The sequence below is a fragment of the Spea bombifrons genome, chromosome 5 (genome assembly GCF_027358695.1).
Source record: "Spea bombifrons isolate aSpeBom1 chromosome 5, aSpeBom1.2.pri, whole genome shotgun sequence".
In the NCBI taxonomy this organism is placed as follows: domain Eukaryota; kingdom Metazoa; phylum Chordata; class Amphibia; order Anura; family Pelobatidae; genus Spea; species Spea bombifrons.
The window spans coordinates 76,366,132-76,390,999 of NC_071091.1; the positions used below are offsets into that span (position 1 = coordinate 76,366,132).

The following is a 24,868-nucleotide window of genomic DNA, read 5'->3' on the forward strand; positions in this document are numbered from 1 at the left end:
TATATACATAGCGATATCAAGATAATAAACCACAGGAGGAAGACTCAAAAAAAAAACAAAAAAAACACAATACTACAGTGTTTCTGACAACTGGTGAGGCCATTCATTCCATGTTAAGAAAATCATGTCTGAGAATAATCGTTGTTAACTCTTGCTTAAAGTATCAAACATTCTAAATGTTTAAAATGTACTATTTCTCAAGGCCCTTGGTGTATTGGAAGGAGGTGATTCTCTATGACCTACAAAGTTCTACAGGTTTCTATTTTTATTATAGCTGGGTTTCAACGCTCAATGGCTGCATGTGAGTGGGGTCAAGTCAGGTAGGTAGGGTTGGCTGCATACACGGGTTTGGGCTAGCGTACAGTGGACTATCGAAGGGGTGAGAGTGGAAGGAGCTGAGTCAAAGAAGGGAGAATCTGGAGAATAATGTAGGAAGGGTAGCCCATACAGCCAAGCCCCATAAAGAACACGGACTGCTGAGTAATATGATGTGACTTCTGTTCTGAACCCACATATTACTGTTGCTTACCTCACCTCAAACTACGCATCACCTTCGTTCTCTTTAAAGGATGTTTATTGTACTCAACAATCAAAGAACAAAAGGGTGTGGGGGGAAAGCAAGTGGTAACATCCACACAGCGGGTTATCTTCAATTTTTCTTTTGCTTTTCTTACTACCTATGGTTTTAATTGCTTAGAAGAAGGACACAAACTGAAAAGTATCTTTGAATATTCCATATAGGTCCTAACTTTGTTAAAAATATGGATAACTAAAATGTAGCTGTTATTTATTGATTTATGTCGTATCATCATATTCTGTAAAGCTTTACAATGGGTGACAAGTAGTGTAGCACATAACAAGTAGGACATACAGAACAATGCTTAGGTAATTGTTCATAAAGATCCTTTGCTTTTATCATTCTTTCAAATGATAAAAGGTTAAAACTTGACATATATTAAAAGAAAATATGTATTGATGACTGAGCAAAGCTCCCAATAAAAGGAATGTGCTATGAAGATAAGTTATCAGAACTTAAAAGGTCAGAGGCATACATAAGCTAAAGCCAGTCAAAATAATGGAAGGAATGTGCAGATTTGCAGTTTCATGGCTCTAGGAACATGAACACAGATAACAAAACCCTACAGTTTTTTTGGCAATTGAACTGCATGATTGCTTCATAAAGTAGAGCACTAACCAGACGCAAGCATGAGGGTAGCAAGAAAGTAAACAGGAAAACACTGCGATCCCAGGTCAGGAAGAATGCCTGAGCGAGCCCTTTGTTTGCCTTAATGTATTATATCTTTATCTAGAGCATCAACATTGAATTTTAAACATAATTGTATTCAAAGGCACTGTGTCACTTAGACAAAATGTTAATTACAAGCTCTTGCATGTTAAGTAAATTAACCTTTTACAGATCTGTCATTTTATTATTTAATTTGAAGGTTTAATTGCGTAAAAAGTCTTATCAGTTCATGTTTTTTTTGTGTCACTTGACAAGTGTTTCCCCCAAAAATGAAAATTAGGCAACTTGCATGAATATATAATTATTTCTGAGAAGAGTTTGCACTTTTGACAGCGCTAGAAATGATGTTTCCATGTTTCATTAAATTACAAAAGTGTGAAATTTAGCAGTGTATGGACAACAAGATACATAAGTTATATTATTAACATGTTCTTTTTAAGATTGGTCCATCAGGCATGGCAGATTATCTTTATCTTGTTTGGATATATATATAACTTTAAAACATGACATTTTATCAACATTTCTTGGGAGGTTTTTAGGACAATTCTTCTCTAATAAACGTACTATAATACATTGCTTCATAATATTGTTCTAAAGCAAGAACTGTTCACGGACGATACCAAAAATCACTAACATTGTGCTAATATATAGTGATGACAGCAAAGTAACCAGGGAAAAAGAGTTAATGCTTGATTAAATACACATACATATTGTGTTTTAAATCATCAACTGGAATACTTTAAAACTGAAAACACATTATTCCCCTGTTATTCTACATGGTAAATCTTGTTGTGTTCTGTTTAGGTTTGTTTCCCGCTATACTGAATCTTGCCAGTAATGCCGTTATTACCACTAATGCCACATGTGGTGAAATGGGACCAGAAATGTTTTGTAAACTTGTAGAACATGTGCGAGGGAGGCCAATACGCAACCCTCAATGTAGCATCTGTGATGAGAACAGTTCCAATCCCAAAGGTAAGTTACCCATCTTCTGATATACTGTTGAGTCTATTCACCAACAAATAGTTAAATGGTTTAGTCACATGTCATTACATGCAAGCAATTCATATAGTCACTCAAATACAAAATGTAAAAGTTAAAAAGGCTGAACCCTGTAAGTGCAAAGGGGTGGACAGTGAAGTACCTCATTCACTCCTAGTTCACCGACTTGGATTTTTTGGGGGGAGGGGGGTAAATAGGGTGTTTAATATAAAGTTTATTTTTTTGTACTCAATAACCTTTTCCCCCAGTATATTTTAAACTTCATCCCAGTAAACACTAAATTATGTAGAGCATGGTGGGCTTTATACCCCAATATAGTCTATTATTACCCCCTACCCCACCACATACAGGGTAGGGGATAAAGGTGGATGGGTTGTTGACCCCCTTGCTTAATGTGGGGATCCCTGTTTCATTTCTATTATTATTTTTGTAATTAATCTTTTTTTGGTGTCTGTGTGTGTGGGAGGTTACATGTCACCCCCTGAGGCTACAAAGAGAAATTTGCAAGCTTCAGCTTATATTTACAAATCACAAGCAATCTGGGGGTTGAATTATTCTGCATATTGCTTGCTTTTTTCAAGCAATCAATGTGCAGAATAAGTTGTGTGTGTTTGAGTATGTGAGTTAGTAATAGTGAATATATGAATGAGCTGCTACAAATTAAGATTTGTTTGCCAACTCTCATGCACTCACATTGTAGTTAAAAGACCTCATTATGTGTTGTACATCTTGCTGGTTAACTGCAAACAGGCATCGTTATTTCTGTAGTATTTTGTTTACTGACCGGAACCCAATAATCCTCTCACCAAAATATATAGAAATAAAATGCTTTCTTACTCAATTTTCTATTCTCTTTCACTTGCAAGCTGGTATATGTTTTTATTTGTTTATTTACAGAACGGCACCCGATAACCAATGCAATCGATGGCACTAATGATTGGTGGCAAAGTCCCAGTATTCAGAATGGCAGAATATATCACTGGGTCACCATAACACTGGATTTAAGACAAGTAATTATGACACTTTCTTGTTTTAATGTTTTTTCTAGCTAAAATCTTTTTTCCTGATTTAAAATAGCACCTTTCTGCATAGTCCTACACATTTGCAGTTCTTTATGGCATCTATGTAGTATTTGTGGGAGAATAGTCAACTAAGGGTATGGTGTGACACCAGGGTTATTTTATCTTTTAGTTAGCACAGTTAGAACCAGATTGCCTATACCTTCACATTTTAATATGTATGGATCAAGTACTGCACAACCCCTACTGTATTAGAAAGACCTTCATTACTCTTTAATTACAAGCATCCTGAATTGGAAATACCACACATATACCAAATGTGTAAGATATCACATTTCCAGTTCCTTTGAACAATCTAAATTACAAGCTAACCAAATAACGTCTGGATCCTTATAAATCTCACATGTACAGTCTTTGTTCCACTTGGAAGTACTCATTATACGGTCCTCTGTTTCTCTATAAATAACCTGTAAACTGCATAATATATGGACTGCTTATCTGTAGTGTTTATGTCTTTTATCTGTGAACTTTCTAAATAGTGCATGTAATACTGTGTAGAAAAAATAGCGGCACACAATGCTTTACATTTAGTTGATAAAGTCAAAATCTCATGGGAAAAAAATATGTTTCTCTTTGAGGATTAAATATAATGATTTATGCATTTCATTAATCAGAGTGTCCTGCTGGGTGATTAAGACTGAGCCATTCAATTATTTGAAAGGAGTAAGGGTGTTTGCCTAGTAGGTTGGGCTCAGATAACAGAGCTACATCACAGATATGAACGTCTGCCTGAAAATATTATATTTTGCTAAAACTACAACTATTAAATAAGGAAACCATATTTGTAACCTGGTACTAAGTAAAATAAATAGTCACAATTCCCTTTTAATAGTGTGGTTGATCACAATCCAAGAATTTGAAAGGTAACAAAGTAAATGACATTCAAAATAATAAGTATTATTATTATTATTGTATTAGTAATACTAAATTGTTCTGTTACGTGCATGAAATGGACATAGCAGGTCAAAGATATCACTAGGATCAATACTAGAATCAATTCTCGCCAATTCTTTCCCCACCACTATATCATAAATGCCCCAAATCCTCTTGTGTGTAAAAAATTTACTTTATTTAGGGCATAAGGACAGCTTTAGCATTTGCGACTAGGAATAATTAATTAAACCCTGTATTAGTGCTTCTCATTTTCAGTGTTGGTTAATGCATGATAAGGGGTTTACATTTTAATTCAGTTTACTTTAACCGGGGGATCCATTTGTCTGCTTATTAACCATGCCTAACCACCTTAATGAGAAAGCTAGGGTCACATCTCTACATTATCTCATTATATTAAAAAATAGATTAAATTAAGCTATATGAAAATGTATTGTTTTTTTCAAATTTGGTACGTTTTTGAAACCTCTGAGATTCCAAAGATTTATGTTATTCTACGGCTTTAGCCCAATTAAATATATCAACTTTAATGTAGGACCTCTTGAACAAACATGGCTATAGCCATTTTCCTTATTTAAGGGACAGCCATCATATGCACTTCAATTCATGTGGTTCCTTTAAATGTTCCTGTTGTCTGCTTTGTGAATACATGAGGCTAGGGTTTAGGGTTCTGTAGAATCCCCCACCCCATATGTGTTTGCCCCTTTTCCAAGTCGGGTTTTTTCTTTCCAACCCTGAACTCAGTCCCGACTCAGAAAGGCTAATGTGCCACTATATTTGCTACATTTATGCAGAAAAAAATTACATGTTATTTGTTTCAAAACAGTTGTGGTTTTCATATAATACAATGTTTTGACATTAGATACAATACAGTTCAGAAGTTTGGGGTCATGGAAATTTGTAACTGTGCTAATATAGTTGCAAAACGGGTTTTCTAATGATCAATTAGCCTTTTAAATGTAAACTTGGATTAGCAAACATAACGTGCCATTGGAACACAGGAGTGATGGGAGTGATAAAGGGCCTAGTACGCCAATGAAGATATTCCATACAAAATCAGCTCTTTCCATCTGCAATAGTCATTTAACAACATTAACGACGTCTGCACGGTATTTCTCATCCATTCCATGTTATTCTAATAGACAAAAATGTATTTTCTTTCGAAAACAAGCAAGTTGGTAAGTGACCCCAAACTTTTGAACGGTTGCGTGTATCCATATTAGATATATGTTTTATCTCTGTTATCTCAGTCCAATCATCTAGACGACAAACTAGGTCCTCATCATGCTACCTTGCTGTTAAACGCAGAATGTCTAGTCTAATTAATGGAGTGGACACTCTGACTACTGACTCGAGGAGATTATTTCATTAGATAAACAATACTTTATATCATCGCAATGTCCCATTTAAAATAATGCATCCTAAATTTGCATACGTGTTTGCATGTTATCCCTACAAGCTTTAAGGTATTCATGCATAAATCTACTTATTTGCTCTTTGTGTCAAATATTGTGCAGCAAAAAGAGACATCACTGATCTGGTAAATTTATCCTGAGAGAATCATCAGTCACGTTGCTCATCCATTGTGTTGTAAGGAGACAGTTTTACAGCATGTTGCTTGACTGCCTATTATTTTCCATGGGTTTTTTCCCAGGCCACTGTCATATAGCCATTTATTTGGTGTCAAGGGTTACTTTCATGCCTTATATTCTTAGCAGTTTTATTATATATTTTTCAGCACACTGGGTGAACTTTTTTTTTCTTTAAATACTCTTAAACACTTCCACTGTATTTTCTGGGGACACATTGCATACAATATAAATATATAAGTTTGTGAAAGAAACAAAACACTCTAATAGAATTTGGATTTTAGAAGCCATTTTCCTCCTAGTGGTTGTTGCAATAAATGGGATTATAGTAAGTGGGTGGTGATGTCATTATTTAGATCCTAAAATACATGCAGAATGAGCTGTTCTCTCTTAAGTTCAGAAAGTGTTTTTATGATGTTAAGCTATTTGTCAACACACTGCTTGTTAGCAGTTTACGCTAATCCTCCTAAATGCCTAAGAATTTTATGTGCCTTTTTACTCTGCCACCTAGTCTATTCTATGGTGTCCTGCAAGGTACAGACCAGTGAAATGTCCCATCTGTGCAACCTCTATATACATCTCTAAGGGTACCAACTGTTAAACTAAGGAAAATAATTAAGTCTGCAACCCAAAATATGTATGCCTCAGTCTGAAGACAAATATAAATCTGATCTTTGTGCTTACAGAATTTCACTCCGCTTACCTCTTCCCGTCGCACACTGTCCCACCCTATCTCGCAATGTTCACACCAGATTAATATCAGTTAGCACACATCAAGCTATGAAAGACAAAAAGTCAATCTTTTATGATAAAATAATGTACACAGAATATTTTAAATAACTTATAAGTTATTAAGCAGGTTTAAAAATAATCACCTAAAATATCTCTTATCATGTAAGTACATAAGGTACATGTTATTAGCAGCAACGGAGGGTATTAATATGCATCCCAGGATTGGTTGGAGAACTTGCGTAAATATAATTACCTTGATAGCTTGCCAATTAATTCATTGCTGTTCCATTGTGTTGTTATGGTATGCACAATTGTATGGATTTCAGGTGTAGAAAGACAACTTTCAGACCAAGGTCATGTTTGACCAATTATACCATTTAGATAACAACATGGTGCCACATCTAGAACATCTAAAATCCTGTCCAGGTCGGGAACTGTTGGTCACGCAGCACTGGGCTTAAAACGAAGGTCCCATCATAGTGCAGATGGGATGTTAGCCCACGGACAACTGGAGGAAATCGGTCCATCAGCCTTAAGTGGCTCCTGTAATCACACTGGACACTCCTTTTCTTGCCCATATGTTACAGAGAGCGATAGTGGGATGTTGTTTGGATGGCAAATTAAAATGTATAATTCATATTGGCTCGTAAGCGGTATAGCTTTAAATTGGTGCTTCTGCATGTTCTCTAAATTGAAGAATGAAACAGGCTACAGGAGAAACATATATTGTTGCAAATACTTGTCCAGTGTGGGCTTACAATGAGCTACATCAGCTGTAGCTTTGTTAAGACTCATGACTCTGGAGCCATTCAGAAAAAATCTCAGTACAATATGAACCGGCTCATTTGTCGTTCACTCAACCATATAACAAACAGGGAGGCAAGTTAGCAGAATACACAGTGTGGGGGAGAAAATACTGTGATGGTAATATAAGCGCAGTTTCATGGATAAATAGTAATGCACATTACAAACCCCTGAAAAATATATATTAAGGTTTTCACTTAAGAATGGGAAACACACATATCTAGATTGTAAGCTCAGTTAGCAGGGCTCTCCTTATCTTTTCTTCTTGGAAATCCAAATTATTTTGTACTGCTTACCTGAAGTACAGTTCTGCAAAATATGAGAAATGGATACATAATAATAAGTTAAGAGCTATTATATGTATTCTCTTTTTGCAAATATCCATATTTGTGCAGTATGTGTATTATGGAAAGAAAAAAAAAATAATACTGGCATATTTTAATCCTTTTGGTGCAAATTGTTAGGAAAATATATCTTTACAAGCGTTTTGCCTGGTACAATTAGGAGGTAACTTATAACCCTGGAAATACAGTTAAGAAAAGACAAATTGAGGGGCAGTGTCTTATAGCAATTGTGTAGCAATAGGAATGAAAAAGAAAATGTTTTTGTGTGAAATATGTATTTAATGAAACATTCTTTTTGTGTGCAGATCTTCCAAGTTGCATACATAATAATTAAAGCAGCAAATTCCCCACGGCCAGGTAACTGGATATTAGAACGTTCTCAGGATGGTGTTGAGTTCACGCCTTGGCAGTATTATGCAATCAGTGACTACGAGTGCTTGAGTCGATACAACGTGACACCAAGACTTGGGCCACCAACGTACAGAAGGGATGATGAAGTGATTTGCACGTCATTTTATTCAAGACTTGTGCCACTGGAACATGGAGAGGCATAATTATTTCAAATTTTACTTTTCCACTGATTAAATAGTTGCAGACTGGTGTAGTATGTATTTATACCCATCACTTTCACCATGATTCATGGAACCTTGCTTTTTTGGTTACATCCCAATGTACGTAAACAACAGCCTGTTTTTTAGATGCCTTCTCCAGAATCCTGGAGCAGAAATCTGTGCTTCCATTGTCACGCAGATAGACCATGTACAACCGTTTGCCCTCTGCTTGTATTAGTAAATGAGATTGCTGTTGTGTTTCCTCATCTAATCTACAGACCAATGACATGACCAGCAAGGACAATTTGTTGGAAATTCTTGTCTTTGATGATCTCTTCAGCCTTGCGGTCATTGTCTGCAGGGAGCAAAGATAAGAGGAGCAGTAATCTTTGCAGTCTGTAGTTTCTCCCATAGGGAAAATATATATCAGTATGTATTTAGTTATAATTGGCTGATTTACATCAAAACCAAAAAAGATTTGCAGTGTTAAATTCCTTTGATTATCTTTGGAATTTTGTCTCTATCAAGATAAAAACTGTTGCTTTCAGGAAAAAAAACAAAACAGCTGGAATATCGCTCGAGCAGTCATAGTGTTTCCATAGACAGAATTTAAAGAAACATATAGCTGTTTCATATTTTGTTACAAGGTCTTTTAAGCATATTCTGTATAAAGCAGCCATTCATCACCTACTGTCTGATAGTGAAGAGAGTTTGCGCGGTGTTTGGAGGTTTAGTAAAATTTGAAGAAGGTAGCAGACAAAGGCTTTTCGATAAATGTTAGTTTATTACTCTAAAATCCCATAAAATAAACGATGGAAACTATAGTGGCAATTTATGAGCAGAAATAACTACATACATTTATCCATTAATAAAAAACATACAAAAAGGTACAAAGGTACAAATCCATCCAAGAAATCCATCGTTGGTGCCTTTGTTATTGCGTCAGCCAGATAACCCCGCCCACTCGATTGTGAATGGCTGATTCCATGCATATATTAACTCCCGTTTGACTTGACTGTGCAGCCGAGCAAATACTTTAGAAGTATAGCTAAGATAAACATAATAATGCAAAGTAATCATACTAATAAATTAAGTACCCATAGGAGATTTTAATATGACAAAACAAAAAAAGTTTAAGCACTCGCCATAACTTAAGTAGGGCAGCATTTCGCGTGACATAAATACCGCTGCGGTTGACTGTACATATTGTGTTGGTGGGTATGAGCCCCTGTGATTCAGGACGGAGTCACCTTCTTTGTAGTAAGGAGGCAGTATTCTCCCGTGGGCCCACCAACACCGATCTAGTTAAGAAAACGGCGCACTCTCCGTTGGTGTCACAAATGTGGCGTTTACTTGACTAGGATTGTCTTTTTTGTGCCTTTTATTTCTTGTTGTGCCTCAACATTTCCCGTTGATTAATCCCTATAGCTGTATGCACGTTATGTCTTCGGATAGTTGAATGAAGGCATCTAGTTTATTGTGGAATTTCCCTTCTTTTTTCCCTTAAACATCTGCTGGTTTTTTTTTCTGGCAGACTAAGCTTTTGAATGCAAACAAATGCATTATTCACTATGTATCATATTTATTTTTTTAAATGTGTATATTTGCTAATTTAAAAAAGTTGACCATTATTTACGTCTATTTTTTTCCTTTTCTTTTTTTAAGCTTGCCAATGCCATCCTGAAAGCTCTGTTTCAGGCATTTGTCGCCACGAGACTGGCATATGTGAATGTAAACCAAATGTGTTTGGAAAAAGATGCGATCAGTGCGTGGTAAGAAACAATAAAACCGGTTATTCTTAAAGTGAATGTATAGTGTAAAAAGAATAAGATCAGGGCAATTAAATATAGTTGATTTTATAACAGATACAAAGATAGATAACATAACAGTATTCTCCTGTGGACTCACCAACACGGATCCGGTTAAGCAAACGGCACTTCTATAGGGCCATTAACGCACTCTAGGAATTAAATACATTTTCATGGAAAGTGAGTGACTTTATGGTTTATTCCCACAGCATGGATTCTACGGTTTGACGTCTGGCATTGGATGTCTCCCCTGTGATTGTAACGAGTCAGGCTCCGTTTCAGATGCTTGTAATGATGCCGGGCAGTGCACCTGCGTACCTGGAGTAGCTGGACTCAAGTGTGATGTTTGTGCCCATGGATTTTATGCATACCAGGATGGCGGCTGCACTCGTAGGTTTTGCACAGTGTTGATTAGTTATGTTTTGGAGCTGATGCATAGCTATATTCAATTCTATGATCGCATGCCCCCCAGCTGTCCCGATTCAGGCGGGACAGTCCCGATTTGGGGTCTCTGTCCCGGGATGCCAGCGGCCGGAAGGGGCTTTCAATCCTGTTCGCAGCCGCTCAGAGGCTGTTTTCAATGTTGGCCGGCAGATCAACATTGAAAACAGCCGCTGAGCGGCTGCAAACGGGATTGAAAGCCTTTTCCGGCCGCCGGCGTCTAATGAAAATAAAGGGGCTGGCGTGCACCCACCGCGCCGCCCAATGGCCGTGCCTCAGCTCTTCGTCCCACCCCTTTTAAACTCTGCCTCCAGAGTGGCTTATAGGGGTATAAGGCATTTCTGGAGGCAGTGTGGCATATAGGGGGTATAAGGCATTTCTGGAGGCAGAGTGCCATATAGGGGGGTATAAGGCATATAGGGGGTTAAAAGGCATATCATGGGGCAGAGCGGCATATAGGAGGGTATAAGGCATATCAGGAAGGCAGAGTGTCATATAGGGGGTATAATGCATTTCTGGGGGCAGCTGTGCATAACTGGGGGGGTTGGCAAATAAAAGGAAATTTCTTAATAAATATGAAACAATTGTTTACATGAATTAACAAAGAAATAAAAGTTTCTTACAAGAATATCGTGAAGAATAATGTCATCAATTTTTGCAGTATCAAACGTTTTGATTCCAAAAATCAATGGAGGGAGGATAACATTAGCCTTTTTTAATTTAAAAAAAAAATTCTGCTGCTGTGGACTACTCTTCCAATGGTGCTCAGCCAGCATTATGGTGGACACCTGGCTGGATGGCTGAGAATCATAGGAATTGTAGTTCACAGCTAGCATCTGCAGCTTTACTGTTGCTGCACTTCCCATGACGCTCAGCCAGCATCATGGAAGTAGTATGTCTGGCTGAGCCTTATGGGAATTCAATTCAATGTGTTGGTTATTTTTAATATGCATGACTGTGCTGACAAAAATAAAGTGTGTTTTAAGTGGTGATGCAATTGCTTGTATCGGAGAGTTTTTTTTAAAAAAAAGTGTCCCCCTTTCACATTTTGCAATTTTCCAACATTGTTGTGTTACGTTTTCCTTCCCAGCTTGTGACTGTGCACACACCCAGAATAACTGTGATCCTGAGTCTGGAGAGTGCATCTGCCCTCCTCATACGCATGGACCCAAGTGTGAATTCTGTGACACCAACTACTGGGGTCATGATCCAGAACTTGGATGTCTGGTAAGAGACCTCTAGAATTATCAAAGCCTGTGCCAGATAACCATGTGACCAACAACCTAGTTGGTCTGGCGGGGATATCTGCCAACAGGATCATATTAATGCTGCAAATGTCAAGATGTCATGTATTTGTCTGATTTCAGGAATGTAACTGCAGCAAAGATGGGTCCAACAGCCTCCAGTGTGACCTTTCAACTGGCCAGTGCCATTGCAGAAAGGAATTTGGTGGACAGAGCTGCAGCGCCTGCCTGTTTGGATATAGGAAATATCCCGAGTGCGTTTCTTGTGACTGTGATCCCGAAGGCACGCAGTCTGCATGGTGTGATGATGAACGGAAGGTGTGCAGCTGCGTGGAAGAGACCGGCGAATGTGCTTGTAAGGTAAATAAACCCTGTTCTCTGTATTACTCCAACACGTGTTTTATAACATAACTTGATAAAAAAAAATATAACATGGTATAATACATTGTATAGCTTCAAAGAAGAATTCCAAGATATGAATATAACATAAAAATTTATTGTTGAGCCGTAAACCATGTTTTACACTTTTATCTTCTATTTATCTGGCCACAGATTTTGGCCTACGGTGGAATGCTGTCATATGTCATTACTTATTATGCTCTGGGAGATTCTGGTTCCTCTGATTTTGAGCCGAAGATTTTAATGAAAGGTGGGAGCGCCAGCAAACTGATTATATCTATGTACACCCCTGCTCCTGGAAACGCGGTGAGAACGGAGATTCAAGCCAGCATGACAGAGGTAAGTACTGTATATAAGTAATAGCCTGGCTTCTCAGCAGCTGCTCAAGTTCTCCACAGTTAAAACCAACTGGGCAAAATAAAACTGAGCCACATCAAACCAACATATGTATTACTTAGTAACCAACTCATAATGCTGCTAAGGATTAAGGCTCTTAGTTGAATGTTCAGTGCCAAGGTACAGACTTTTGGAACATTGTCTCTGATGCTTTAGACATTATTATTCTAAAGAGTAGGACAGCAAAATGTGAGCAATCCAATGGTCTATGCTGTGATCACAAAACTTCTCTGGAACTGTGTTTTTGTTTAATCCAATGTAATGGTTACCATTTAACTTCACTGAATGTTTCCTTTATTTGCTTGTCATTTGCAGAATAACTGGAGGTATTTTGATTCTGAGCAGACTGTAACAAGATCAGATTTCATGTATGTTTTAAACAACATTGATTACATTCTAATCAAAGCATCTTATGGATATGGATTACAACAAAGCAGGTAAAGATTTAGTAAATTATGTACATAAATCACAGTCACGTTATACTTATGTGCTTGTAAAACATCAGGTCATCAGTTAATGTGTTCATTCTGTGTTAAATTCCTATTATTTTCCTCTTTTTTTGAACATTCCTAGGATCTCTAATATATCAATGGAGATTGCGGTGGAGGCATCAGACATGCATTCTGGCCGAGAAGCTGCTCATCTCATTGAGGTCTGCGAGTGCCCCCCTGGTTATAGAGGACTTTCATGTCAGGTAGGTTGCATTTCCAAAAAGTAGAATTTTATTCTGCCGTTTCAAAAACAATGGATTTACCCTTTTCACCCCATTTTTTTCTTTCTTTAGGAGTGTGCACCTGGATACTATAGAGAGAAGCTCTCAGAAATCAGTATCTTAGGGTTACGTTTCCAAAACCCTCCCTGTGTCCCCTGTCAGTGCAGCAACCACAGCGAGATCTGTGATCCAGATACTGGCAGATGCATGGTATGTAACATTATACAGGATCTCAAAGCAGCCAGATATATTACATTTCAGTCTCATTTATGATAATGCATTCTACATTGTAATTACATTAATAACTAACATTAAAATAATGTTAGAATAAAATTAGGGTGAAAACTTGTCAATTTTAGGGTCCTTGAGAGATAATATATTTTCAGTATTTACATCGTATTTATATATTATTTCATATCTTAATATTGCCTCACATTGAAGGGGTCAGTCAACATTTACAATTGAAACAATATTTTCATTTATTCAAGTCTACCTATGTTATATATAAGTAAAATCAGGGGTATTTTGTATGATTCTGAATGTATGTGCAAAACTGTAACTCTAGACCATCTAGATAAATATTTTTCCATTTGTGGTTATGTCTGTTTGAGCATTTAAATATTAGTTTATATGATAGTAGATCAAGCCAGATGACTAAGGTGAATGTTATTGCATGTAATACCCACTGGCGTTGTACAATTTTATCCTACGACTCCCCCACCAGAGAGTTGGTTAATATTTTAATAATTTGCAATAATTTACTGTATAATCCCAATTTCCCATTCAATAAAAATAGTGTGACAAACCCTATAGCATGAGGGCCATACATGTCACTTTTAGGGGTCCTAAGCACAGTCCTCTGGGGCAATCAGAGTCAGGAACAGTAGCTTTGAACAAAACAGCGCTTTATTTTAACCGCTTAAACCCCAAAAACCAAATCATAAAAAGAAAACCTAGCTCCCAATTGGAGCCCTCTCTAACTTAACTATGCTGGTCCAGACTGACCAGCCTAATCACCCACTAACTCAACCTGCCAGCCAGACCCAGCTACGCCAGGCTCTGGAAAACCTCCCCCAGACAACACACAAAACGTCCAGGCAGGTATTGCCTCACTTGGCTCAGGGATTGTCTTCTTCAGGGCCTCTCCTTGCCCTGGGTGCACAGGGAACTTCCTCTCCCCCCAACAGTCTCTCTGAGTATCAGGCTCCAGGGGTTTTTAATGTCCAGCACCTGTGCCTTATGCCGGCCCCATAGGAATCCCGGACCGGATCCTGTGGACTTCTTGCCTCCTGGAAAACCTGGCATGGAATTTCCACAAAATGGGGGAAATGGAGCATTGGCCCACCCTGCTCTCCAATTGCTCCACCCCAGGGACCCATATGTATAATCTGCATAGCAGCTGTACCCAGATGCCATGCCAATCAACTCCCTGGGGCTCACAGTCTCACAATAGATACAGCCATTAGCGGGCCAACATGTTAATAAAATACCATAAAAATACCATAACTATTTAGCTATGCTCACATGTCTAACACCGCATAGTGAACAAAAAAATCAATCTCCGAGTGCAAAAAAGTGTCTTTCATAAAAACATATGCCTTATAGCAATAGATAACATGCATCGACCAGTCTAAAAACCATACTGTCAGATTTCACCAATTTCCCTGATCATTACCTGAAAGTGGGTACATTGTTATAGAACCTCCTTGCTGCAGTATTAAGTGAAGGATTAGTGTATTACCAGCGACAACCAGTTATAGGCAATGCTGATTGTTGGTTTGCTGTCATGTTGCAGGACTGCCAAGATAATACAGCTGGTGACCACTGCCATCTATGTGCTCCTGGCTACTATGGGAAAGTAACTGGGTCAATTGCAGATTGCTCATTGTGTGCTTGTCCCAAGGGCAACAGCCAGAGGTAATTTTACATCTAAACACCTATTTTATGTTGAAATGTGTGTACAGTCTTCTCCCTTGTCTGCCATTACTCCACAAATCAGATATTTATGTTTTAATATTGCTTTTTTTTAGAATCTTTTCTGATGGTGTCAGTTTCTAGTCCTCTTAGCATTAATGCTGGAATCAACATGATATGGTATCATAAACCGCAATTATATTGTTGAGAAATAACCATAAGAAGGCATCTTGAAGCGTCTGCAAATGAGCCAAAAATATATGCTTAACATCAATGTCCTACTTAGAAGCTTTTGTGAAAATGGGGTACTAAGTTGTACAGTGGAATACAGAGTTCAAGTGTCTGAATGACTACCTTTACGGTGGTATAGATCTGTCTGACCACTCCACCTCTGCATATAGATAGATGATGTCTGCGCATGACACCATATTCTGGCACTAAATATTCAGTTGCACGCGGAAGCATGACGGAGAAGTTCAGACCTCTTCCTTCTCCCAAAACAATGTGCTGTGTTGAGTAGATTGATCTCTTAAACCTCCTAGCTGGGGCTCAATAGGCCGTTTGAAGCTGGCATTCTTCTGAGGTCTCCTGTCCTTGGAAGCTGACTAGGGTAATATAGCTCTGATTACATGCTGTATTAGCAAATTAGAGAAATTAAGTATAAAAATATAAACATAGAGAAATAAAATCTGCTCTAATATGACAGTATGCAGTTCTGCGCTATAAATTGTGAGAAGAATTGTTAAACATTTTAAACTCCCTTTTACTGTTTATGTTCCTAGTTTTAGCCCCACATGCGTCCTAGAAGGTATTAATGATTTCCGTTGTGATGCCTGTCTACCTGGATATGAAGGGCGATACTGTGAAAGGTAAGGACCATATGTGCTATTGAAAAGAGAGTATTACAGTCAGTTTTTACTCTTTTTTTGGGGGGCGAACATTGAAAACAACAAAGAAGACATACTTTTCTGTGTTTTCCCAATAGCTTATGCCATCTTCAGCAAAAGACCCTGTCATCTTTTGGACCAAAACCCTATCAATTTTCCTAAAGCTTGAGGCGAGCACTAAACTCAGTGGCTCCTGTAAATGCTATTATCACTGAAGCCTATGAAACAAGCCAGGTTGTCGGTGTTGGCCAAGCTGTTGGGCTTCACAGAAACACTAGAAAAGTTGGACCAGTTCAGTTATTTAAAAGACGCTAAAATAAGAACTTGACATTTTCTTTAACAATAGCTACTTATGATGCAAGGGAGTTATGGTGCAAACATAAAGTATTTAATAATGTATTCTGTATATGTTTTGTAACATGTAGGTGTTCTCTTGGCTACTACGGAAATCCAAATGAGCCTGATGGCTTCTGCCAGAAATGTGACTGCAACCCAAGCGGCTCATTGAATAATGAATGTGATCGGCTAACCGGCCAGTGCATTTGCAAAACAGGAGTAACTGGCCGTCTTTGTGATACTTGTGAATTAAGACACATTCTTTTGGAAGAAGAATGTATATGTAAGTAACACACATCAGTACACTCTATACTGTGCCGATAACCTAGCTATTTTGTTAGTGGAAGAAAGGGACCTTTGACATAGGTATATAGAGTTGGGTGGACGGGGAATGACGCTGTGATAAGAGCAACTTATAAGTCAAAAGAACCAGTTCACACACATAGTCGAAAAAGTTTAATAATGCAAGGAAAGTGATGGATCAGAGGCACGAACAAGTACATTTCGGTACAATGGCCAATCTAAGCCAAAAATTAGGCGGTCACCCTTGCCACTAGTGGTGCACCTAATAAATCGCACTTCATGTGACCCAAACATAATAAGATATGAAACCGTTGAATATGTTTTATTTCATATTATAATTAGATACGGGTAAAGAGTGTCCTCGTTATTTAATGCTGTTTAACGATTCCTTCACCAACTCTTACTAGATGCTTCGTGCTCATTGTGTGGGATAACGTTATTAATGTGAGACGTTCAGGGAAACTTACCCAAGCCTGTTTCAGTGGTGTCCTGCGTGTGATAATACATAGTGACGGGCCAAGCTGCTACATAGTAGTGCTGCCCTTTGATTGGAAGTAAAGGGTTTTTTAGAACCTGTTGAGTCTATTATTGTAGGATCCATGCAACACTTCTTAATAGATATATCTTAACACCACTTCTTCAGTGCACCTTAATAAAATGATCTAATACTACTGGGGTATAAAGTACTCAAGCTGTTTCCTGCCTGTCCATGGCTTTGACCATTTATTTGTTCTTTTATTTCCAGCTTGTGATGATGATTGCACTGGAACCTTACTTGATGATTTGGATAGTTTGCACCAGGCCATCTTCTCTTTTAATATGACCGGTATTGGTAGACCACCTCATCAAACTCTATTCAACTTGGAAAATGTGACAAAGCACTTTAAGGTATCTTACTCAAAACGTATAACACATATTTCAACCAGATATGGCGGTATTTGATTAGGTATTTATCTATCTATCTATCATCTATCTATCTATCTATCGCTTGCTTTCATCATGTTTCATCCATCCATCTGTAATATAGACTTATAAGAAAGTTATACTTTACTGTAAGAGTGGCAGATAAGTGGAACAGCCTCCCAGAAGAAATGGTAGATATATGTAGAATGTGGGTCTAGTTTAATTTTAATCAACAACATTAGATTGCAAATGAAATATTATAACATAGGCAGCTTTGTGAATAAGAACGTGTTTTAATAAATATTAATTATGTTACTTTAAGTTTCCCTCCATCCCTCCGTACAAATAATGTAGTTGCTCTCTGTAGACAAGTTGTGGCTGATACTGTCCAGATCGGGGAAAACTGGATAAAATCTAATAAAGGGTCTTTATGATGTTCTTGAAACTGTTCAAATTGGATCTGTAGATGAAGTTGCTGCTCTCTCCGTAATGTAATCAGGTCCCGGCTTAGAGCATGATGTTCGCCAATTACCAGAGGCAATTATATGCAAATATAATTTTAATACATATTTAAATATGCCTTAAAAGCCAAAAACGATGGTTGATAGGAGATTAAGATACAACAAACATTGAGGTTCATGGAAAGGGCTCACAGGATTTATTGAAAGGTTACGAGCACATAGCTGAAACGCAACAGCTCTTAAAGTCTAAATCAACAGCAATCACTTTATTTGGAGGTCTGCCCGGAAAAAAAAAAATAATACAAAGTGTTGAAAGTCACACATTAAATAAACTGAAAGTAAATAGCATCTATCTATCTATAAAATACCCTGTTCTTTGGCCATTTATACATTTCTGCATGTTTTAGGCTTGTATCTCTAGATTGTAAATTTGTTTGATCAGTGCCTTCCTCACCTGTTGTCTCTGTAAGTCAATTTGTTATGTTATATACTACTTGTTATGTCCTGTCCACCCATTGTACAGCGCTACGGAATTTGATGGCGCTATATAAAACAATAAATAATAATAATCCATGTATGTTCAGGCTGGAGAAGTACAGATTTGATTTGTATTCCTGTCCAAGGTCCATGAGCATTTATTATGGCATCTCTGGAATCTCTTATATTTCTCAGTCAGGTTAATGTCATCATTACATTTTTTAAATGTATTTGACTAAAAACACATATTCATTTATTTCATATGTACATACGGTATATTCCATCTGTTAGGTATATTCCCAAGTAAAGTTTACATTATTTTTATCTAGGTTTATGCAAGTAAAATGTGTAGTTTTAAGTCACGTTTCTCAATATTCTCAATAACTAGACAAATTTGGATTGTTTTTCAGGAGTCTGTGCCAATAAGAGTCAGCCCAATAATATCCCTGGACAAGACAATGGAGCAGCTCAGTTCTTTGTCTAAAGACACCCTCCAACTTGAGCAGCACGTGAGTACACGCCATAATCTGCAGATTGATTTTCCTACAGTGCCTCTTTTATTAAGATCGCCATAATATGAAGTTTGCTTTGTTATACCTTGGACAGCTTTAATTCTATTTACGTCTATTTCTTAATGTAAAATCTAGTAAGGCAAATATTAAAAAGTAGACCTCATATGTGTCCAATAAGGTCAATACATATAGTGCTACAAAAACGCAATTGCCCCCAATTTCTATTTTTGCATATTTGTCACCATTTTTTTTTTTTTTTTTTTTTGATCATCCAAATAATTTTAATATTAGGCAAAGATAACGTGCAGTTCTTAAATGATCTTTTCATTTGTAGAAGGAAAAAAAATCTGACCCTTGCCCCCTTAGATACTAAACCAATTAACCAAATATAATAGATAATTGGGTTTAATTTCACTAGACACACACAGACATAATTACAATAAATACCTTTTCAGGGCACTGTAGTATTTCTTTTTTTTTGCTTTATGAAATTCGTATATCTATCCTGCGAGATCAATTAAAATTAGGTTAATTATGTAAAATATTTTATTACATACAGGTGCTTTGGAGCGTTTAAGATTCAGTGATATTATTAAATGGTTCAAAATGATCTATACATTGCTCATTGTTCTACAACTTAAATGTAATTTGTTTTGCATTTTAAAAAATCTAAATCATACATGTTTACTTTTCCCTAAGATGGAGCAGGTGATAGGTGATGGAGAAGCACTGAACAATGCCACCATCAGAACTCTGAATAAGACTCAAGAGTTAATCGGCTTTATTGACAAAATGCAAACGACTATTCAAGGTACATTTATTGCCATTTAAATGGGGTTATCCCCAACAGTTGTTGAACTACAGATACCTATCCAGCAATTATCTGGTTGTCAAAGATAGAAGTTGTTTGGCGATATAAGGGCAGTTCTTCCTTTTTGCGCGTACTTTATTAACTTTAAATAGTTATTTAAATCAACGCAGACTTTCTTCTAGTACTGAGGTTGATAGCATACATGGACAACTATAGGACTTCTAGCACCCATGGTAAATTAAGTGCTACATGTATACTTTCTTTGTAAAAAAAAACATACTGTATATACCGGCGTATAAGACGACTTTTTAACCCCAGAAAATCTTCTTAAAAGTGGGGGGTCGTCTTATACGCCGGGTACTAACTTAGAAACCCCTAAGAAATGCAACCACCGGGTACTTACCAAGCCGGAGGTTCCCACGAAGCCACCAATCTCTAGGGGAGGGGCGAGTGAAGAAGCCGCCTCCCCTGGGCCGGTCTTCAGGGCCGCGCCGAGGTAGGTGCAAGATCGTGATCTCCCCAACTAGCCCTGATCAGCAGGGCTGGTTGGGGAGATCACGACCTCCCTCTAACTAGCCCGACATTAGGGAGCTCGAGGTCTGGCACTTCAGACCTCGGCTTCCCTGCTCTCTAATCACTACGTGTCGGCTATTGATGCCGAGCCTGGGGATGACGTCATGTCCCGGCGCTCGGCATCAATTGCCGGCGCGTAGTGATGAGGGAGCAGGGAAGCCGAGGTCTGAAGTGCCAGACCTCGCGCTCCCACAACTGGATGGAAGAAAGAAGACAGAAGATAAGGTAAGAGATGGGGAGAAAGGGGTGTGAGTGCAGTGTATGTATGTTGGTGTGATATGGTCAGTGTATTTGTAAGCTGGTGTGTGTATATATACACACACACACACACACACACACGTGTCCTGATGAAAGTCTAATAAACAGACTGAAACGTTGATTAGAAAACTGCTGTTTCTGGAGTGATTATTTAAAGAAGTCCCTGGAGTGCCGGTAACGATTTTTTTGATATTATAAGATTTGCTGTTGCAGCTACTTGGCACCGGGCTAAAAAAGTGGTGATTGGTGTGCAATTGTTGATTTTGGACTTTGTATATATATATATATATATATATATATATATATATATATATATTTATATATAATATATATACACACACACTGATGTATGTATGTATGTATATATATATATATATATATATATATACATACGTGTGTGTGTATATATACATATACATATACATGTGTGTAAAGGCAGGGGTGTGTGGTGAGGGCAGTGTATAAATGTGTATGTATGGACAGGCATATGTGTAGATATATATATACACACACATATATATATATACACACACATATATATACACACACATATATATATATATATATATACACATATATATATATTATATATATGTGTGTGTGTGTGTGTGTGTGTAAGGGCAGTGCATGTATGTATATGTCAGCAAATCAACCAGCAAATCACCGGTAAGGTACATTGCTTGCCGTGATTGGCTGGTTGTTGTATGCTGGGTAGAGGGGTAGTCTTATACGGCGAGTATAGTCCAAACTCTATATTTGAACTGTAAAAGTTGGGGGTCGTCTTATACGCCCGGTCGTCTTATACGCCGGAATATACGGTATATATAGAGAGTGGCACCCCTACCAACTCAGCATACTAGACAGCTGCCTAATTTGACTATGTGGCCAGATCTGTCGTTTCTAGTGTTTGGGAGCTTTCTAAATGAGCTATTAACCTATCTTTCTTGCAGTATTGGTGGAAGTGGTCGAAAGCCTAAATGAGACGAGCATTGATACACAGCTCTCTGACAATTTGCAATTAAATTATGAGGATGATGTCTCCTTAATGCTCAGTTCTATGAGGTCGAAATATTTTAATGATCAAAGTCAAGATGCTACCAAAACCCTCAAGTAAGCGCTTTTATTTTCTTGTTTTTGCGAAATATATATATGTATGTGTGTATGTATATGTATGTGTGTATGTGTATATATATATATATATATATATATATTAGTATACATGTTAGTACGTATACATTTTATATTATTATTATACGTACATATATTTGTTTTGTTTATTAGATGTTCACAGGGAAAAAAGGAATTGCTAAATCAAATATATCTATATAAATTAAAACACACTTTTAAAATGAGTTGCCCTTTTCCTTATTTTTTTATACCGCCTGTCACAAGAACACAAGAAGTTAGACTAAAGGTGAATTCTGCAGAGAGTACCAGACCCGAACCAATAGCGGTATTTACTTTTATCTGAGTAGTTTTTTTCCTTTTATGATTTATCAGAGTATCAGAAGGCTATCTACACAGAGTTGAGAAAGAATATGAGAAGCCACACCAAGATTTAACAAAGTTAAAAAATAGTCTTGAAAATGCCCTCGCACAACGTAACAACAAACTACTGGCAGCGGAGGATTTGCTGTATGTGGCATCTGCAAACACCAACAACACCAACGATCTGCTGGTCATTATACAAAGAAATCTGGCTGATTTGAGGGTAAGTGAGTTTCAGAATTTATGTTTGTAATTACCTATTAATGTGGTAAAACAATTGATCAAGGTTAAAAAAATACTTTTACGTTTGAAACATCTTTGCATCCCGGGGGAACTCTGCATTAGTCCTAGGGGCTGCAAGTATGAAAGTTGACCCATGGATAACTAAAAAAAATCATAAGGAACAATCAAAATAATTTTAGCGGAATGTATTTTTATTTATTTTCCCTTACAGACAAAAAAACACGACCTTCAGGAAAATAAGAACCGTTCTGTGTTGTTGATTGAGGAAGGTCTTGGGCTGGTGGATGATGCAGTTTTGCTTGCAGAGGACACCATTAATGCTACATCTGTATGTATCCAGGTGTCACTGAATCAATTGGACCATAGAGAGTCATTTAATGTGGATTTAATGTTGTAATGTTGTCCATAGGTTTTGGAGACCCACCAAGAGGAGCTTCTTCTTTGGAATTCTAAACTGAGACACCATGTAGATCGTCTGGTAATGCAGATGGCCAAAAGAGACGCACTTGACATGGTCTATAAGGCAGAAGATTATGCAGCTGAACTACACAAACTTTCTGCTTCTCTAAATAGGTAAACATAGCAGTGTTAATACCAAAATGTAGTTATTAATTCATCCAGTTCAGTCATATTCATATAAGTCAGCATTGCCATCTACCTTGGTTTTGTCACGGTATTAAGTTAAATGGAAGTCAAATCTAAATTGCTACAAGCTGGGTAGTAGAAGAAGATGTGATTATTTTATTAAAACAAATGCATAAGCAGAACAACACATCTGCTATTTAAAGCTGTAAACCTTAGTTGTAGCATTTGATGATGTGATTTTTTTTAACTCATTTTGCTACAAAATCTTTTCAGCAAAAACATCATATTTTAAAGGGACAATATAATAATATATCTTTTTTTGTGTGTTCCCAGTTCTCTTTTAGATGTAAGGAATGCCTCTTTGAATGCCACCAGTGCGATCCATTCTCACACAGATATCAAAAATATGATTGAGCAATCAGAGGTTCTTGCAGAACAGTGTAACCACACAGTTACAGGAGTCCTGGCAATGGTAAGGTCTTCAAAGAGCGGCAGGTGCATAGGTCTAAAGAACATGGAATGGTAAAAAGATTACTGTTAGTGTTATCAATCCACAATGACATTTTAATAGACAATTGTATTAACACTCTTAATAGACTTGTATCCTAATGACATCCATATGCTAAAAAATATACAAAATTTAGGTTACGGTACACCTTCTATAGCCAAAACTCTCCAGTACAGTATCAAAGATTAAGCACATTTTATTAGAACGTGGGTTTTTATTTTTCAGATTATTATATTAACTAGATTGATTAATGTTTATTGGAAATAATGTCACTAGTAATGTCCACTCACTGTTACTTAAGATCAGTAAGAATTGCTAGTTCATTTTTAGGTTGTATAATTTTCATCAGTTAACCCTATGAACTATATGATATGGCGCCTAAGGTTTTAGACCTAAAAAGTAAGCACTAATGTATAGTTTAGTTAACTGGCAAAAAAACCCAACTAATCCATAGTGTCTGATAAGTAGTGGCTTCCCTGGCCAGGTACCCCTGTAATAAATTAGCCCAGAAAATGTGTCTTACAATGACAGAAATCATACACGAAACCTAGAGAAGAACTATAGAATGCATCTGGTCACAAACAAAATTCTCCTTAAAGTAAAATAATAACTTAGATCTCCAGTGTTATGTGAAAGCATCAACATCCCATCACTTTCCAGACCTCTATTTGCTTAGTGTTAGAATATATTTTGTCCTTCACATCACAACAATGCAAAAAGCTTATTGGATCTCAGGTTTATGGACCCCCAAACATGTAGATAACTTTTTGAAAAAGGACCATATCCTAGAACTCATTTTGTTCTAAATGCAACATTTTATATTGGGACTGTTTCTGCTGTGCTTAGTTTTAAGTAGTTATCCAATGCCTACATCATAGTGTTGCCTATAACCAGTTTTTTTTAATTGTCCATTTGATTTGTCCTTATAGCGTTCATATTAAAATATGTATGGTGCCAACAAATGGCATCCTTGACCAAATATTAAGATATAATGCAGTTATTTTCTTTAATAGCACTTGATAAATGTGTAAATGACAGACAATATATACCACCTGACTTGAGCTTAATTCCCCAACCTACCTTACTGACCATGGTTAACATTTTATCACTGCAGGTATAGCACTGAAACTACAACTTTTACTCTAAGAACACAAACAAACACAAATCATTTTTGACTTATTACATCATTTAAAAAATCTGATAACGATATGTTTTCTTTTAAAAGGTTTCAGGGGCAAATGGATCTTTACAAGTTGCACCAAAAAATTCTATGAAGTTCAGCACACAACTTCTGAATGAGGCCAAAAATTTAAGTCTTAGCACGGAAGGTAAGGGTCTGGGAACTTTGATAGTTTCGTACCATATTATACT

The 24,868-nt window shown here is 37.2% G+C and overlaps 1 protein-coding gene across 1 annotated transcript in view; it reads left to right on the forward strand.

Annotated features, from left to right (window-relative positions):
• Window positions 1-291: 291 nt before the first annotated feature.
• LOC128497700 (laminin subunit alpha-1-like) overlaps window positions 292-24,868 on the forward strand; it is a 46,323-nt gene continuing 21,746 nt past the window's right edge. Inside the window, 25 exon segments of the mRNA XM_053467860.1 lie at window positions 292-301; window positions 2,051-2,221; window positions 3,146-3,258; window positions 7,993-8,235; window positions 8,912-9,014; window positions 9,904-10,010; window positions 10,256-10,436; window positions 11,578-11,714; window positions 11,855-12,091; window positions 12,284-12,469; window positions 12,842-12,963; window positions 13,100-13,220; window positions 13,311-13,448; window positions 15,034-15,155; window positions 15,935-16,021; window positions 16,465-16,658; window positions 17,424-17,566; window positions 18,930-19,028; window positions 19,731-19,842; window positions 21,624-21,783; window positions 22,174-22,384; window positions 22,616-22,732; window positions 22,814-22,977; window positions 23,323-23,461; window positions 24,723-24,825. Coding sequence (XP_053323835.1) covers window positions 292-301; window positions 2,051-2,221; window positions 3,146-3,258; window positions 7,993-8,235; window positions 8,912-9,014; window positions 9,904-10,010; window positions 10,256-10,436; window positions 11,578-11,714; window positions 11,855-12,091; window positions 12,284-12,469; window positions 12,842-12,963; window positions 13,100-13,220; window positions 13,311-13,448; window positions 15,034-15,155; window positions 15,935-16,021; window positions 16,465-16,658; window positions 17,424-17,566; window positions 18,930-19,028; window positions 19,731-19,842; window positions 21,624-21,783; window positions 22,174-22,384; window positions 22,616-22,732; window positions 22,814-22,977; window positions 23,323-23,461; window positions 24,723-24,825 — 3,520 coding nt within the window.